At 40.0% G+C, this 17,930-nt stretch overlaps 1 protein-coding gene across 6 annotated transcripts in view; it reads right to left on the reverse strand.

Moving 5' to 3' along the window:
• scaper (S-phase cyclin A-associated protein in the ER) overlaps positions 1–17,930 on the reverse strand; it is a 351,667-nt gene that overhangs the window by 265,637 nt on the left and 68,100 nt on the right. For 5 of the 6 annotated variants that reach the window (XM_072282779.1, XM_072282777.1, XM_072282776.1 and 2 more), the window contains exon 9: positions 9,999–10,217. The exons of the other annotated variant lie outside the window; for it this stretch is intronic. In XM_072282779.1, coding sequence (XP_072138880.1) covers positions 9,999–10,217 — 219 coding nt within the window. The remainder of the gene's footprint in view (positions 1–9,998; positions 10,218–17,930) is intronic. 6 annotated transcript variants of the gene reach the window in all.

Consider the following 17,930-nt stretch of genomic DNA (forward strand, 5'->3'; position numbering starts at 1 on the left):
AGGAGAAGACAGGAGGGGGAGGGATAGAGCCAAGAGCTGGACAGGTGATAGGCAAAAGGGGATACGAGAGGGTCATGGGACAGGAGGTCCAGGAAGAAAGACAGGGGGGTAGGACCCAGAGGATGGGCAAGAGGTATATTCAGAGGGACAGAGGGAGACAAAGGAGAATGAGAGAAAGAATGTGTGCATAAAAATAAGTAACAGATGGGGTACGAGGGGGAGGTGGGGCCTTAGTGGAAGTTAGAGAAGTCGATGTTCATACCATCAGGTTGGAGGCTATCCAGACGGAATATAAGGTGTTGTTCCTCCAACCTGAGTGTGGCTTCATCTTTACAGTAGAGGAGGCCGTGGATAGACATGTCAGAATGGAAATGGGATGTGGAATTAAAATGTGTGGCCACTGGGAGATCCTGCTTTCTCTGGCGGACAGAGCGTAGATGTTCAGCAAAGCGGTCTCCCAGTCTGCGTCGGGTCTCGCCAATATATAAAAGGCCACATCGGGAGCACCAGACGCAGTATATCACCCCAGTCGACTCACAGGTGAAGTGTTGCCTCACCCGGAAGGACTGTTTGGGGTCCTGAATGGTGGTAAGGGAGGAAGTGTAAGGGCATGTGTAGCACTTGTTCCGCTTACACGGATAAGTGCCAAGAGGGAGATCAGTGGGGAGGGATGGGGGGGACGAATGGACAAGGGAGTTGCGTAGGGAGCCATCCCTGCGGAATGCGGGGGGGGGGGGGGGGAGAGAAAGATGTGCTTAGTGGTGGGATCCCATTGGAGGTGGCGGAAGTTACGGAGAATAATATGTTGGACCCGGAGGCTGGTGGGGTGGTAGGTGAGGACCAGGGGAACCCTATTCCTAGTGGGGTGGCGGGAGGATGGAGTGAGAGCAGATGTACGTGAAATAGGGGAGATGCGTTTAAGAGCAGAGTTGATAGCGGAGGAAGGGAAGCCCCTTTCTTTAAAAAAGGAAGACATCTCCCTCGTCCTAGAATGAAAAGCCTCATCCTGAGAGCAGATGCGGCGGAGACGGAGGAATTGCGAGAAGGGGATGGCGTTTTTGCAAGAGACAGGGTGAGAAGAGGAATAGTCCAGATAGCTGTGAGAGTCAGTAGGCTTATAGTAGACATCAGTGGATAAGCTGTCTCCAGAGACAGAGACAGAAAGATCTAGAAAGGGGAGGGAGGTGTCGGAAATGGACCAGGTAAACTTGAGGGCAGGGTGAAAGTTGGAGGCAAAGTTAATAAAGTCAACGAGTTCTGCATGCGTGCAGGAAGCAGCACCAATGCAGTCGTCGATGTAGCGAAGGAAAAGTGGGGGACAGATACCAGAATAGGCACGGAACATAGATTGTTCCACAAACCTAACAAAAAGGCAGGCATAGCTAGGACCCATACGGGTGCCCATAGGTACACCTTTAGTTTGGAGGAAGTGGGAGGAGCCGAAGGAGAAATTATTAAGAGTAAGGACTAATTCCGCTAGACGGAGCAGAGTGGTGGTAGAGGGGAACTGATTAGGTCTGGAATCCAAAACAAGCGTAGAGCTTTGAGACCTTCCTGATGGGGGATGGAAGTATATAAGGACTGGGCATCCATGGTGAAAATAAAGCGGTGGGGGCCAGGGAACTTAAAATCATCGAAAAGTTTAAGAGCGTGAGAAGTGTCACGAACATAGGAGGGGATTGAACAAGGGGTGATAAGACTGTGTCGAGGTATGCAGAAACGAGTTCAGTGGGGCAGAAGCAAGCTGAGACAATAGGTCGGCCAGGACAGGCAGGTTTGTGGATCTTGGGTAGGAGGTAGAAACGGGAAGTACGGGGTGTGGGAACTATAAGGTTGGTAGCAGTGGATGGGAGATCCCCTGAGTGGATAAAGTCGGTGATGGTGTGTTTAAAATGGCTGTGATAGCGAGTCTGAGTCAAAGTGTGGTCGAAAAGTAGAAGAGCCGAAGAAATTACAGATGGGGAGCAGTGAGAGATGGTTTCACTGAACTCCCGTTGAAGAGAGGATCTAAACTCCTTCGGTGTAGGCATCACCGGAAGAGGCTTTGCAGTAGTGAATTTGAACGCAAACAGGAATTCTGCAGATGCTGGAAATTCAAGCAACACACATCAAAGTTGCTGGTGAACGCAGCAGGCCAGGCAGCATCTGTAGGAAGAGGTGCAGTCGACGTTTCAGGCCGAGACCCTTCGTCAGGACTAACTGAAGGAAGAGTGAGTAAGGGATTTGAAAGTTGGAGGGGGAGGGGGAGATCCAAAATGATAGGAGAAGACAGGAGGGGGAGGGATAGAGCCAAGAGCTGGACAGGTGATAGGCAAAAGGGGATACGAGAGGATCATGGGTTTAAAATGGCTGTGATAGCGAGTCTGAGTCGAAATGTGGTCGAAAAGTAGAAGAGCCGAAGAAATTACAGATGGGGAGCAGTGAGAGATGGTTTCACTGAACTCCCATCGAAGAGAGGATCTAAACTTCTTCAGTGTAGGCATCACCGGAAGAGGCTTCGCAGTAGTGAATTTAAACGCAAACAGGAATTTTCCGTTTTCTGTTTACCTTTTTCCGTTGCCTTTTTTTACTGGTGGAATCAGTTCTTTTTACAACCCCGGATGGCTTCTAGTGCTTCTAATGAAACCATGGAATTTAGGGCTAGTTAGAAAATATTATCACAACATCAGGAAGTGTTGGAGATACTCACCGGGTCAGCCCACAACTGTAGTAACAGAGCTATCATTTCCTGTTGAGGATCCTTTGTCAAAACTGATAAAAGGAAGCATGCTTAGACAAAGGGCGGGTCAGGGGAGGCAAAATATCTAATACGGCAAGAGATGACTAAATGTTAATAAGTCAGTGAGTGAAAGGGAGCAGTTACAGAGTGAGAATATAAACAAAAGAATGCAGGAGTTGCAACGTGTAGAGCACCAAGATGTGCCTCACATCTTACCTTCGTATGATCAATCTCCCACTTTTCCCTTCATTTTCTGGATCTCCCTTTCTCCATCTCAGAAGACAAGCTAACTAATGAGATCAATTACAATGAGATCCAAGCAAGCTTGAGGAACATTGCCTCATCAGCTCAGAGGGGTGTAGACTCAACCAGCTCCATAATGGTTGAGTGGGATTCGGGATCAGCCATGATGGAATGGTGGAGCAGGCTCAATGGCTGAATTGGCCTCATTCTGCTCCTATGTCTTATGGATACAACCCTCCCAAAAACCCAGGATATTTTCAAAACGCAATGCATCAAAAAGACAGCATCCATCATTAAGGATACTCATCCCTTCCCCTTTCACTACTAAGATAATGGTACAGGAGCCTGAAGACACACACTCAATGTTTTAGGAACAGTTTCTTCCTCTCCGCCATCAGATTTCTGAATAGTCAGTGAATTCATGAACACTACCCACATCTTCCTGATCTACATTTTGCAACTCCTACTTTTATCTACTTTCTTTTATCTATATTTTCACTGTCAAAGATCGGGAACTACTATTCTAAACATTTTATATCTTTCATACCATAGTCTTCTAGAATCTTTGTTCCAATACTTTCCTATAATAGTCTTGTCTAGCTCCTTAGGCATCAGAATTCAGGGAAACCATCATTCCTGCCGTCAAAGGGACTATGGGCAATCATTTCATTCCTATTTTGGGGACATTGCTTTACATGGAATAGGTACAAAAGCATGTGCTTTGTTTATTGAAAGTGGCAAAGCAAGTTGAAAAATTAATAAAGATTATAGGTTTTACAAGTGGAAAATAAGAGCACAAGAAGAAAAGTAGGCAATGGTAAAGCAATGGTTCAGCCACAGCAGTATTGTGTCCACTTCTGGCGCCATGGGGAGATATAAAGGCTTTGAAGGTACAGGAAATATTTACTAAAATAATGCAGGAGAGGAGAGACTTTAGTTACTTGTTTCATCTCGAGAAGGTAAAGCTTTTCTCCTCCAAACAAAGGTGATCGTAAATAGACCTGATAGAGATATTTAAAATCATTAAAGATACAATTGGAGAGTAAATGTGTCGTCATTAGCAGAAAGATCAAGAACAAAGACGGAAGGTATTTGGCAAAGGAACTAAAAGTGGCTTAAGGAATACTTTTAAAGCTGCTAGTTGTCAGGTTCTCAAATGTATTGGCAATAATGGTAGTGGAAACAGATTCAACATAGCATTAAAAGAGTAAACCCTTAAAAGAGTAAAGTTAAAGCATTTATAAAGAACATGACGACTGGACAAGCCAAATGGCCATCTTCAGTAGAGTAGCCATTCTGTGAAATAAGGTAACAAGACCATCCAGCATCAAACCTGTTCCACCTAATTAACTCCATTTTATCATCTAGGTTCAGTGATTCCCACCTTCTATGTCAAACAAATACCAATCTCAGTTTCAACCCACACACTACATCACCTCCTCCTCCAATCCCAACATATGTTTGAAGGAAGAATGTAACAGGCTTACCACTATCCCTCATGTTGGGGGAAAAAAAACATTTCTTCCTGATGTGATACCTCAAATTTCAACAAAGCTACATTTCATATTTGATAACTCAGAGCACTCAGGAAAGCTAGTGTGAAGACAATTCATTTTAAGTCATACTGGAAAATAGAAATTAATTTGCTTGAAAACCAAAAGAATTCCTTGCCTTCAAATGAATATTACCAAAATCAGTTGACCTTCATGTGAACCAGAAGACAGACTAACAATTTGAAATCTCATCCAAGGCACGACGCCTCAGATAGTGCGGGACCTGCACGTTAGTTTAGATTATAAACTTAACTTGATATGGGGTTTAAGCTTCTGACCTAGAAGTAAAGGTATCACCAAATGAACCAGGCTGATATTTTTATTTTAAACTTATCCAAAGAGCTCATTATAAATCCTTGCAACTATTTTAACATTTCAATCCATTTTTAGTGCAAATAGATTTGTAAGTCACATACAAATATATAAAAGAAATAGGAGATGCAATAAAGCTTCAGGGAAATATGTAACCTTTTTTGTTTTAAAAAAGCTGGATAATTCCATAAATAAAGAGTAGCTGAAATTAGGAGAAAATGTTTGATATTAATTCAAATATTAATTAAAAGTTTACGTGTTCGTAAACTTTCTCATCCAAAACTGCTGAAATATATTTTCTATTCCTATTCAGAACCTACAGTCTTTTTAAACAGAAATGGTTTTGTGTGCTAATTAAACTGCAATTAATCATCATAATTTAAATAAGCAGTCAGATTTAACATAGGTATTGCCAATTCCATTTTAAACAGAGCTTGAGACTAAACTCTTGTACTTAACTCTCATTAACCCATTAAATGACATCCTCTAAAGAGCTAATTAGATGTATGAAAGTACAAACAATTAGACCTTAAAAGATACAAATCAATGGCAAATGTAGCTCAATAATATTCAAAGGTTGCTACTTTATATTCAGCACAGTTTCTACATGACTTGGTGCTCAGGAACCTGACTCAATTCAACATATGTTACAATAGTTCAGCAACAATCCACAGTGATTCCCAACAAGGTATTAGAAAGCTCTTGTCAACTGGTCAGAGACCTGAAAATTAGATGTTCTATTAATAACAGGGAGGTTTTCATTTTGCCAAGTACCAATGGGCTCATAAATATTAATAATGTCTCCATCTTCTCACTAATCTCCCCTGATTTCCCTCAAATTCTTTCCATTTTCCTCCTATATATTTGCAGAAGTAGTCTGAAATGAGAATGTGGCAGCCACTGGTAATGGTGCTGTCTACATCTCCAATACCATCGGGTAAGAGGTATAGGAGTCTTAGGTCCCACACCACCAGGTTCAGGAAGAGTTATCACCCTACAGCTATCACACTCCTGAACCAGCATGGATAACTTCACTCACCTCAAACTCAACAAACTTAGTCTCAGTTTCAAGGACTCTACAATTCAGTATTATTTATTTACTTTTTTATTGTTTCTATCATGTCTTCTTTTGCACTTGGCTGTCTATCTTTCTAATTTATAGTTTTTCATAAATTCTATTGTATTTTCTTTGCTTTCCTATAATTGCCCGCAAGACAACAAATCTCAAGGTTGTATATAATGATAATAAATTTGCTTGGAAGTTTGAATACTCATGCCCTTGCAAGATTTTGTTTCTACTTTCTTTCTACATTTGTTAATGTTAGAAACTTCCATAGTGGCTCAACATTTTCCAGATCATCCTGATGCCTCTCCTTTGCACTCTCTCCAGCACAACAGCATCCTTTCTCTAGAGTAGCTTAACCAGCGTTTGTAAAATTGCAATATAATGTATCTACTCTAATATTCTATGCCCTGACTTTTGAAGGCAAGCATGCCATATGACTTATTTACTATCCTATCTATGCTGCCATTTCCAGGAAAACAAAGACCTGGACCATTAGAAACTCGTAATATAATGGTGCAGAATCAACATGGATTTATGAAAAGAAAGAGTAAAGTGGAACAGAAGCTGTGAGAGAGCAGTAAATCACCTACGATCCTGACCTCCAATAGGGCCTTTATGGAATTCTAATTCCCGTCCTGTGATTACATGGGCCTTCCTTGGGTGCTCTAGTTTCACCCACTTACCAAAGATGTAGAACTGGTAGGTTAACCAGCTAATGTAATTTACCCCCAGTGTTAAGTAAAATCTGCTGGGAATTTATAGGAATTTTGGGAGAATAAAATGAGATTAGTGTACGATTACTGTGGGTGGGTGCTTAATGACAGTGTGGACCCCGTGGGCTGAACTCCATGTCTGCACGATTCTAAATCACTTTTGAATCAATCTGTTGGAACTGAAGAGAGGGAACCAATGGATGAAGCTTCAAAAAACTTCTGATAAAATTAAGAGCAAGAAAGAAGAACAGAAATAAGCAAGTCCTGCTAGATTTGGCAAGCTGTGACCAGTGGTTACTGTATTGTTTATTGCAGGTAGCCCCAACTATTCAAAATCTGTATCAACAGTTTGGTGTAAAGACAAAATGCACCATTTCTTAGCTTGCTGATGGAATCAGAATCAGGTTTATTATCACTGGCATATATCACAAAATTTGTTAACTTAGCAGCAGTAGTACATGATAATCATAGTCATACTTTATTGATCCCTGGGGAAATTGGTTTTCGTAATATAGAGAAAACAAAAAATAAATCAATGACAGTAAGTATATATGTATATGAAACAGTTAAATTAAAAATAGTACGAAAACAGAAATAATATTTTTTAAAAAGTGAGGTAGTGTTCATGGGTTCAATGTCCTTTCAGGAATCAGATGTTCCTAAAAGGGGAAAAAGTTGTTCCCGAGTCTCTGAGTGTGTGTCTTCAGGCTTCTGTACCTCCTTCCTGAAGGTAAAAATGAGAAGAGGACATGAGAGATGGAGGTCCTTAATAACAGACGCTGTCTTTCTGAGGCACTGTTCCTTGAAGATGTCTTGGATACTATGGAGGCTAGTACCCAAGATGGAACCCCCCCCCCACCCCACGCCAGACAGTGATGCAGCCCTTCAGAATGCTCTCCACGGTACATGTGTAGAAGTTTGAATGTTTTAGGTGACAAGCTAAATCTCCTCAAATTCCTAATGAAATATAGCCGCTGTCTTTGCCTTCTTTATAGCTGCATTGATATGCTGGGACCAGGTTAGATCCTCAGAAATCTTGACACCCAGGAACTTGAAATTGCTTATTCTCTTTACTTCTAATCTCTCTGTGAGGATTGGTTCGTGTTCCCTCGTCTTACCCTTCCTAAAGTCCACAATCAGCTCTTTCATCTTACTGACATTGAGTTCAAGGTTGTTGCTGTGACACCACTTAACTAGCTGGTATATCTCACTCCTATACGCCCGCTCATCTCCATCGGAGATGCTGCCAACAATGGTTGTATCGTTAGCAAATTTATAGATGGCATTTGAGTTATACCTAGCCACAGTCATGGGTATAAAGACAGTAGAGCAGTGGGCTATGCACACATCCCTGAGGTGAGCCAGTGTTGATTGTCAAGTGAGGAGGAGATATTGTTACCAATCCGCACAGATTGTGGTCTTCCGGTTAGGAAGTCAAGATTCCAATTGCAGAGTGAGGTACAGAGGCCCAGGTTCTGTTGCTTATCGATCAAGACTGTGGGAATGATGTTGTTAAACGCTGAGCTACAGTCAACGAACAGCATCCTGACACAAGTGTTTGTATTGTCCAGGTGATCTAAGGCTGTGTGAAGAGCCACTGAGATTGCGTGTGCCATAGACCTATTGTAGCAATAGGCAAATTGCACTAGGTCCAGGTCCTTGCTGAGGCAGGAGTTCATTCTAGCTATGACCAACCTCTCAAAGCATTTCATCACCGTAGATGCGAGTGCAAGTGGACGATAATCATTAAGGCAGCTCACACTACCCTTCTTGGGCACTGGTATAATTGTTGTCCTTTTGAAGCAGGAGCTTCCAGCCTTAGCAGTGAGAGGTTGAAAATGTCCTTGAATATTCTCGCCAGCTGGTTGGCACAAGTTTTCAGAACTTTAAATGGTACTCCACTGGGGCCTGCCACCTTGCAAGGGTTCACCCTCCTGAAAGACTGCCTGACATCAGCCCAAAATTAAGTGTGATCACAATAAAACAAGAGGGTTCAGAGTGATAAAGGCAAGCTGAAACAGTAGCAGATGGAGTACAATATGGGAAAAAATGATGTTCAGTTGAAACAGAAATCCTGGATATTTAAAAAATTATGATATTTGTTGATGTTCTAAGACTTAGGTGTCCATGTACACAAATCACTAAAAGCAACTGGTACATTAGCCTTCATTGCAAGCATGTTTGAGTAGAAGAGTAAAGATTATCATTGAACACATTATTATATTACCATCATTTACATTACTTTTATTTTGGAAATATAATCAGATTATGGCATTCTATCCCCATTGAAATTTATTCATCTGGTATGCTCTCCATATTCCTTTTGTGGTCACTGCAAAATATGCATGTGTACTGTATTAGGATATTAATACATACAATGTCATGATGCACTGCTTCAATTTGCTTAAGCTTAAAGTGGTGCAGGCCCAGGAAAGAAGAAGTGGAAGAGCAATTGCATATCTCAACATCATAGAGAACTTGGAAATATCTAATAATAGGGTAGTCCATTAAATACTTGATACAAGAATGAACAGCCTAAAGATTATAGGTGGCTGCTTTATTGGCACGGCGCAATAACCTTCATTATCCTTCCTCATTTCTTTCTCATCTATACGCTACTTTCAAGTAAAACTTCAGACGCAAGACTTAGACAATGTAGGTACATTGCTGGACCCAGCTCTCTTTTGTACCATTTCCAAGTGTCAACTTGTATGCACAACAGTGCCTTTGCTACACAAGTCAAATTATACCAATATCTCAATATCAGTTGGGCTGCCAAAAGTAAGGAATAAAAACTGCAGCATCAGAAGTTTAATGGGGTTGTTAATTAAGCCAAGTACAAGTTATAATAGTGAATACAAGAGATTACGCAGATGCTTGAAATCAGAGTAACATACACAAAATGCTGGAGGAACTCAGCAGGTCAGGCAGCATCTATGGAAAGGAATAAAGATTTTACATCTTGGGCTAAGACCCTTCATCGAGAATCCTGATGAAGGGTCTCAGCCTGAAACATCAACTCTTTATTCCTTCCCATAGATATCGCCTAACCTGCTAAGTTCCTCCAACAATTTGCTTGTGTTGCTCTAAGGAATAATAGTTATTTTTGAATAATAGGAAAGTACTTAGTTGTTTTCCTCAGTCAACATCATCCATCAATGAAAATGATCAAAGGTTAATTGGTATATCATATGGAGCTCAACTGAGCACAAATTGTCCAAAGAGGGAAAGAAAGTCATAAAAAATGCTGCAATCTGCAGTTCTGCACTGAAGAGAAATGCTTAAATAGAGCATCATAAACACATGTATTTAAAAAAAAATAGAAGTCTGTCCCTCTGTGTCATTAGATGCTATATCATGCAAGCAGTATATTTTAATCTTTTCATACTCACATTTGAAAGCTCACTGGAAAGATCCATGTCAGGCCCCAGTCTAGGACTCTCTGATGGAGATGGTTCTTGCACAGAAACAGTGGGTGTCACTTCCACTTTCATATCCTGTGACAAGCAGACTACATCTTTCTCTCTTTCACCACTGTCTGTCTCTTGCTGCCAGGACTTGTCTTGCATATTATCAGGCTGCACAGAATCCGTCGGCATGTTTGCTGTGTGCTAATGTAACATAATGCTCATTACAAGATGTTTCAGTAGGTCTGCAATTATTCAAAACACTACTATTGATCAAAATACAGAGATCTTTTGGCCTAACTCTCCACAGTTAAAGCTGTACAAAGACTATTTGGATTTGCTTCCAATTAGATACTAATTAGATTAGAAACACCTTGTAAGTGGGGAGATTTTGTTGCAGTTTGTAAAAGAGAAGGCAGTGCAGAGTAAAGTACTTACATGTAAAATAATACCTGCTTGTATTATAGAATCAATTAAAACATCCTGACTGTGTAACACACCCTATTCTCATCCAAAATTGCATCTGTAGACATGGTAGTGGGCCAAGGACCTTTTTCTACAGATATAAGCCAGCATAGAAAAACAATGGGAAAATATCTAATACCTTTTACTTGCATGGTGACTTCAAGATAAAGCAGATTAAAGCACATCACAAAGAATTCAAGGATACTGAACCAAAGATGATTGCGGGGAATGTTTTAAGGTACACATCAAAAGGCAGAATAAGTGGGGATGAGATTCCAGGTGGTAATTCCTCATCCAGACCTGCTATAGTCTAGGGTTATGGATAGATTCTCAGTCACAAAGTCCTACAACACAAAAACAGGCCCATTGGCCCATCCAGTCCATATCCATACCAAACTGTTATTCTGGCCTGAAGTCAAGAGTGTGCACTTAAATAGTCGAAGATTAAAAAGACAAATGTACAAATGGTGGGGAGTGTTAGAAAGTAACTAGTTAAATGAGAACTCTACCTTTGTCAATGTATCTGTTTATCAGGCACAAAACGAATACAATCAGTTCTCTTACAGCTTGAAAAACAGTCAATACTGAATTAACTGTATTCTGCTTCCTTTGAACTGTGATTATTTAGTGCTTTCCATTGCTTAGGATCATTAACGATTGGATTAGTATGAAAAAATTACCAACTGGTGGTTTGCTAAATATGTGATCACTTAGGTATGATATATCAGGACTGAGGAATGCAAGAATTTCCACTGAGCTCTCAGTGTTAGTTTCTCAAGCTCTTGGGTTATATTTTTGAACACATGATAAGCTCTTCAGCCAAACATAATCAAAATTTTAGCCCCAAATGTGCAATATAAATAAAATTATAGTCACCCAACCATTTAGTAGCTGAAGGCTGGATGCCAACACATGCACTAACTTAGGAAGCAATCCGTCCTCTGAGAAAAGGGGAAATTTTAAGAGCCAAGAATTTAAACATTAATAATACCCAACATAAAATGTCAATTTAATATAAATGCAGAGTCTCTTGGGCTCTTGAAATGTTCCCCATTTCTGAGTGAATTACTGATTTATGATCTATACCAGACATCGAATTTCGTATCAGTGCAAGCTATTTCTTCATAAACCTGCAGTAATCTCATCGCAGTCGACAATTCTTTTCTGTAACTGCCACTACTCATTAAGGATATGAAGCAAACTGACAGATGATAATAGGGCACTGAGCAAACTTGATGGCCCTGATGCAATTTGAAGAAGACACAATATATTCAGGTATCAAGAACATAGATGCATTGCCCCGTTCATCTAAACTCGTCAGACAAGGCAGTGCTGATAAAATCCCTTCCTTTAACCCAATAGATTTATATATATAATGCAAAGCATTTTTTTTTAAAAATAAGCCAAGCTGGACTCAGAGAAACAATGCCTATCAAAAGGTGAAAATAAACTAGGCAGGTGATTGTTTCACAATTTTAAAAATCAAATCAGTCTGAAAAGTAACAATATTAACAATGTAATTATATTTTGTGTTAGGTGAGCTTGTTTTTAGGAGTAACTGGTACACTGCTGGAACAAGATTATACCTTAGAAATATATGAAAGCTGAATGCTTCTGCAGCCAGCATTCAAGTAGCAATCAGCCAATCTTCACTTAAACTAGAATGATCTATCTTCAAGTGCATTCCATTGTGCCCAAGTCATGTCTCCATCCTGTACCTCCGTTCTCCTGAAGGAGCATTTTGTTTCTGTCTACTTTTTGTCTTCATGCCTTTTCCCAAGGCTCCTCCTCATTATTCTGCTTCATCCAAAAGTTTATTTTATGCTTTCCCCTTATTTAATCACATCACCAAATGAAGATTTGTCTTTTTACTACACACATCGACAGAGGCGAGAAGTCAGCATTTATTTATCTGGATTCTTCACACTTAATTGTCACATATATTTTCCAAATTTCCTCAGATTTCTTCCAACAATTATAAAAAACAAAAATTCTATAATTAACTTACCATTCATTCTTTATTTGCAACACAGCTCTGATTTCCTTACCAGAAGGTATTATGTCATCACAGTTGGAAGTAATATGCAGATGACATATTGTAAATCAGAACAGACCTTGCCTGTACAATGTGTGCACAATGTCACAGGGGATCAACTTGTATAAACAAATTGATTTTTTTTAAAACTTATGTTCCAATGCAAATTCTTCTCACCTCAAAGTTTGCCTTTAGAAATTCAGTGCAAAACTTACAATTGAATACAGCTAGTTTAGTACCAATGTGTAAAAAGTCTGAGATAATCAAGCACTTTCAACCAATTAAATATTCACATTTTACTATGCGTCAGTATAAAGTATATATCCACTTTACAACTGTAATCATTTAATTAGATGATCGTTACAGAAAAACAGGTGAAATAAACACTGGCAGAACAGTTATATCAAACTGGAATGTTAACCATATAATTAATACACTGATCAAAAAGACAAGAACACAAATAGCAATTAAAAAACACATCTTTCAAGACCCATCCTGCTTCTAGTCCTTGATCCATAGCTTTGAAAGTAATTGCTTTTCAAGTAATTGTGGAAGGAGTGTTTCTACCTCTATCTTTTCGAACCATGAATTCCAGACCACCGGCTGGTCTTTATCCAGGCAAATAAAAATCCTTCCTCTCTTCTTTTCCCTCTACTGTGTAACCTAAATCTACATCATTTAGTTATTCACCTTTATGGTAAATAAAATAGATAATTTCCATCAATTTTATTCGGGACCCTCAATATTACACATTTTATTTAAAATGCCTTTCAGCTTCTGTCGAGAGAAAATAACCACAGGCTATCTAATCTTTCTAGGCAAGTAAAATTCTTCCAATCCTGGCAACACCTTCTTACATGTAGTTCAACTCCAGTTTGTAGCTGCTGAAAAACTGATGAGGCCATGTGGAAACCACAGACTCTTCCATAGATAGGATGGACTGAGGAAGGTGAATGGATAGTTTATGAGTTGGCACATTCTTGTCGCCTTCATGAGATTTCTGTGTATGCCTTCTCCCTGGCTTCAAATGCTCCTTTTCCATTTCAAGCAGTCACAGGAAAGAGAGTTCCTATTCGTATGTTCCAAGGATGCTTTAAGTACATTCTTGTCCATTCTTTTCTTTTGTTAATCTCCACCCACGACATAGCTTGAAATAGTGTAATATCAGGTGTCTGGCTAAAGTGAATACAAAATAACATGGTTTACCCAATGTAACCAAGTGTGCATAATTAGTTCTCAGTGCTGGACTAGTAGAGAACACTGGCCTTGGTCTGCTCATCCTTCCAGGGGTACTTTTAGATTTTCATTGGTGGTATCGCTCCAGAGCACTGAGGTAGCATCCATTGGTTAATTTAAGTCTCAGAAGCCTATGGAAGGACAAGAAACACTGCTAACTGGTAGACCATTATCTCTGTGCGAAGCCCAAGGCCTTGATCGTCTAAAAACCTTTTCCTCAACTGATGAAAGTCTGTGTTGAATGTGGGTTAACCCTTCATGGGTCTTGTCATGAATCTTTATTGTTGGATGGCAGTGTTATACAGGAGGGACAGGTTGTGCGAGAACCTTTGTCTTTCAGGCATTGACTATACTTGTGATGAGTCACAGTGGCTTTGAGTTTTGCCTCTGAGCATAATACATTCTCTGTGTTCTGCAGGTCTATTACAAAGTTTCAAATAACCTTGGTTCAGTTCCTAAAAGTGCTGAAGCATAGCTTCACACCAATAAGGATTTTTTGGAGACAAAGTGCAGCATTGTGATGAAGAAACAATGTCATAGCAATGACAGAACTTTGACAGAAGACTTCACTGAGATTAGCTGTGTTGTAGATTCATTTTTTTGAGATCATGACTAGTATACCACTATGAAGCAGACACAAGAAGGAGATGAATTTCACTCTATAGGTGTATTGGAGGAAAGTGCACCAAAACACTTGCAAGCTAGCAAATCTATGATGGCACTTAACAGCAAGCTCCTTAGAGATCATTTGTGAAAACAGCTTAATTTCTATCTTTGATATCTCTCTTTTTCCTTTTCAGGGTGGATGGGGTACTGTTGAAGCCCCTGACCTGGAGTTACACTCAGACTTTGATTCTTTGTGGTGGTGGGACCCACTCCCACGGGCTCCCGAACAGCCACTTTTCAAAATTCCAAGGATGTAGCCTAGAAGAGTGCGCCTTTGGAGTTCTGAGACTACGTAGCGCTGTGGATGAGCTGATTTTATGCCAGTGCCGCTGACTGAAGCATCACAGGAGAAAATGGAACATCAGGAACAGCAGAATAGCTGTCGGGGTTCTGTACTCGGCAAATCGCACTCCCTCTCTCTCACTTTCGTTGGAGGGGGAAGAGTTTGTTCTTGATTCTTGAGTCGGAGAATTTGGAAAAAAGCGAAGTGACAGACTTTTATCATCCCAAATCAGCAATCTGTTTTTCTCGGGTCTTCCCTCTCAATGTGACACCTTTCTGCCCCTTTACTAAGGAGGGAGAAAACCTGTGGTATGTTGAATTGTCAGATGAATGAGTAGTTTTTGTTGTACTGCAGATCTCAGTCTTTCTTGGGGGCTTTGCTATTGCTTGCTTGGTGGGTGGAGGGAGGGTCATTGCTTTGCTGCTGCTTGTGTGTGGGAGAGGGAGGGGGGGCTTTGGGGTTTTAATGTTTTTACTGTCATTCATTCTTCGGGGGGATCTTGTTTTTGTGGATATCTGTGAAGAACAAGAATTACAGGATATATATTGTATACATTTCTCTGCTATTCAATGAAACCACTGAACTATTGAAATCCAAAGAGCACAATTAAATCTGAAAAAGCCTTGTGCGATTGCTGAGGGTGTTCCCTGTATTTTTCTTTTGGTGCAATGATAGTCAGAACTGTACACATTATTGCATTTCTGGCCTAATATGTTTTATGGTTCTTTTGTTCTCAATTTCATACCACTGTCTGTATATTCTTTCTTATTTACGCTCTCAAATTAATTACCTCTGTAATATTTTAATATTACAACATTAAGTTAATATTTAGATATTGAATAAAATATCATTGAATATTAATATAGTGCTTAAAAATTTATATGGGTGGAGCAGCCCTTATCTGAAATTCCAAAATCCGAAAACCTCTGATATCTGAAATTTTTTTGTGTGTGTGCTGACATGATGTGAGAAATGGAAAATTCAACAAGGCACTAGGTAGGTTCTGTGCACCACAGACAGTTCTGAGAAGTGACCTCACATATGTAATGAACAGAAGTCAATGAAAAATAGGAAAACAATGGTTAAAGCAAAAAACTGTATAGAAAAAGTGGATTTGTCAGTGCTGGAGTGCTTTCATGATATACTGATCATGAAAGAAGCAAAGATCTATCACTCTGAACTGAAAATTGAAGACTATTGTGAATATTCCACAGGCTGGTTGCAGATACTTAAAAAAGGCACAACATTAAATTTTTTAAAGATTTGTGGTGATAAAGCATCAGATCATGAAGCAGCAGAGAGATTAATTGATGAGTTTGCCAAGATTGCCGCTGATGAAAATCTAACACACTGAATGGCTGCGTCATTACATATGCGATGAACAAGTGTAATTCAAAGAATGCTTACTGGCAGCATATAAATTCAAGAGTTGGGAATGATGACAATGGCAAACAGCCACTGACTGTCCACCTGGGCAGCCAAAGTAATGACTGCTTACCTTTCTGACTGTTCAATATACATATTTATTTTCAGGGTATACATATATGCTCTGCATGTAATGTAAATGAATTTCATGTTTAGACTTGGGCCCCATCCCCCAAGGTATCTCATTATATAGATAGAAACATAGAAATCTACAGCAGATTACAGGCCCTTTGGACCACAATGTTGCATCGACCATGTAACCTACTCCAGAAACTGCCTAGAATTTCCCTACCACATAGCCCTCTATTTTTCTCAGCTCCATTTACCCATCTAAGATTTTCTTAAAACACCCTATTGTATCCGCCTCTACCACCTTTGCTGGAAGTGCATTCTATGCACCCACCACTCTCTGTGTAAAAAACTTACCTCTGACATCCCCCTTGTTCCAACTTCCAAGCACCTTAAAACTATGCCCCCTTGTGTTAGCCATTTCAGCCCTGGGAAAAAGCCTCTGGCTATCCACATGATCAATGCCTCTCATTATCTTATACACCTCTGTCAAGTCACCTCTCATCCTCCGTTGCTCCAAGGAGAAAAGGCCAAATTCACTCATACTATTCTTATGAGGCATGCTATCCAATCCAAGCAACATCCTTGTACATTTCCTCTGCACCCTTTCTATAGTATCCACATCCTTCCTGTAATGAGGTGACCAGAACTGAACACAGTACTCCAAGTGGAGTCTAACTAAGGTCTTATATAGCTGTAACATTACCTCACGGCTCTTGAACTCAATCCCACAGTTGATAAAGGCCAACCAACCATGTGCCTTCTTAACAACAATATCAACCTGCACAGCAGCTTTGAGTGTCTGATGGACATGGACGCCAAGATCTCGCTGATCCTCCACACTGCCAGGGGTCTGATTATTAATATTATTTTCTGTTCAAATTTGACCTACCTAAATGAACCACTTCACACTTATCTGGGTTGAACTCCATCTGCCACTTCTCAGCCCAGTTCTGGATCCTATCAATGTTGCGCCGTAATTTCTAACAACCCTCCAGACTATCCACAACACCCCCAACTCTTGTGTCATCAGCAAACTTGCTAACCCATCCCTCCACTTCCTCATCCAGGTCATTTATATATTAAAAAAAAATCACAAAGAGGAAGGGTCCCAGAACAGATCCCTGCGGGACACCACTGGTCACCGTCCTCCATGCAGAATATGAACCATCCACAACTACCCTTCGCCTTCTGTGGGTAAGCCAATTCTGGATCCACAAAGCAAGGTCTCCTTGGATCCCATGCCTTATTATTTTCTGAATGAGCCTCGCATGGGGAACCTTATCAAATGCCTTACTGAAATCCATATACACTACATCCACTGCTCTACCTTCATCAAATATTTTATATTTTAAAATCCCAAAAAACTCTTTAGTGCTTCCGGCACCAAGCATTTCAGGTAAGGGGTACTTCAGTCTGTATTTTAATGATAAAACAATAATAATGTGATTATGCTGTTTATACGTATCATAAATACAAATTCGTTTACAAGCCAACTAGTAACCATGATGATAATCGAATAAAACCAATTTAAGCAACTAAGTAGAAAATTAATAATAGCCTAACTGGCAAAAAAAAAAATCAGTTTCAGTGAGTCAGAACATTAAGAGAAGTGGTCACTTGCGTTCAGAGTATTTGGCAAGAACGTAAATCCTACGTCAAATGCTTAATGCGCACGAACCTTATTCCCTTATTGCTGTGGACTGCACTGAATAACTTCCAGAACTATATGACCTTG

This window comes from Mobula birostris, chromosome 18 (assembly GCF_030028105.1).
Source record: "Mobula birostris isolate sMobBir1 chromosome 18, sMobBir1.hap1, whole genome shotgun sequence".
Taxonomy (NCBI): Eukaryota; Metazoa; Chordata; class Chondrichthyes; order Myliobatiformes; family Myliobatidae; genus Mobula; species Mobula birostris.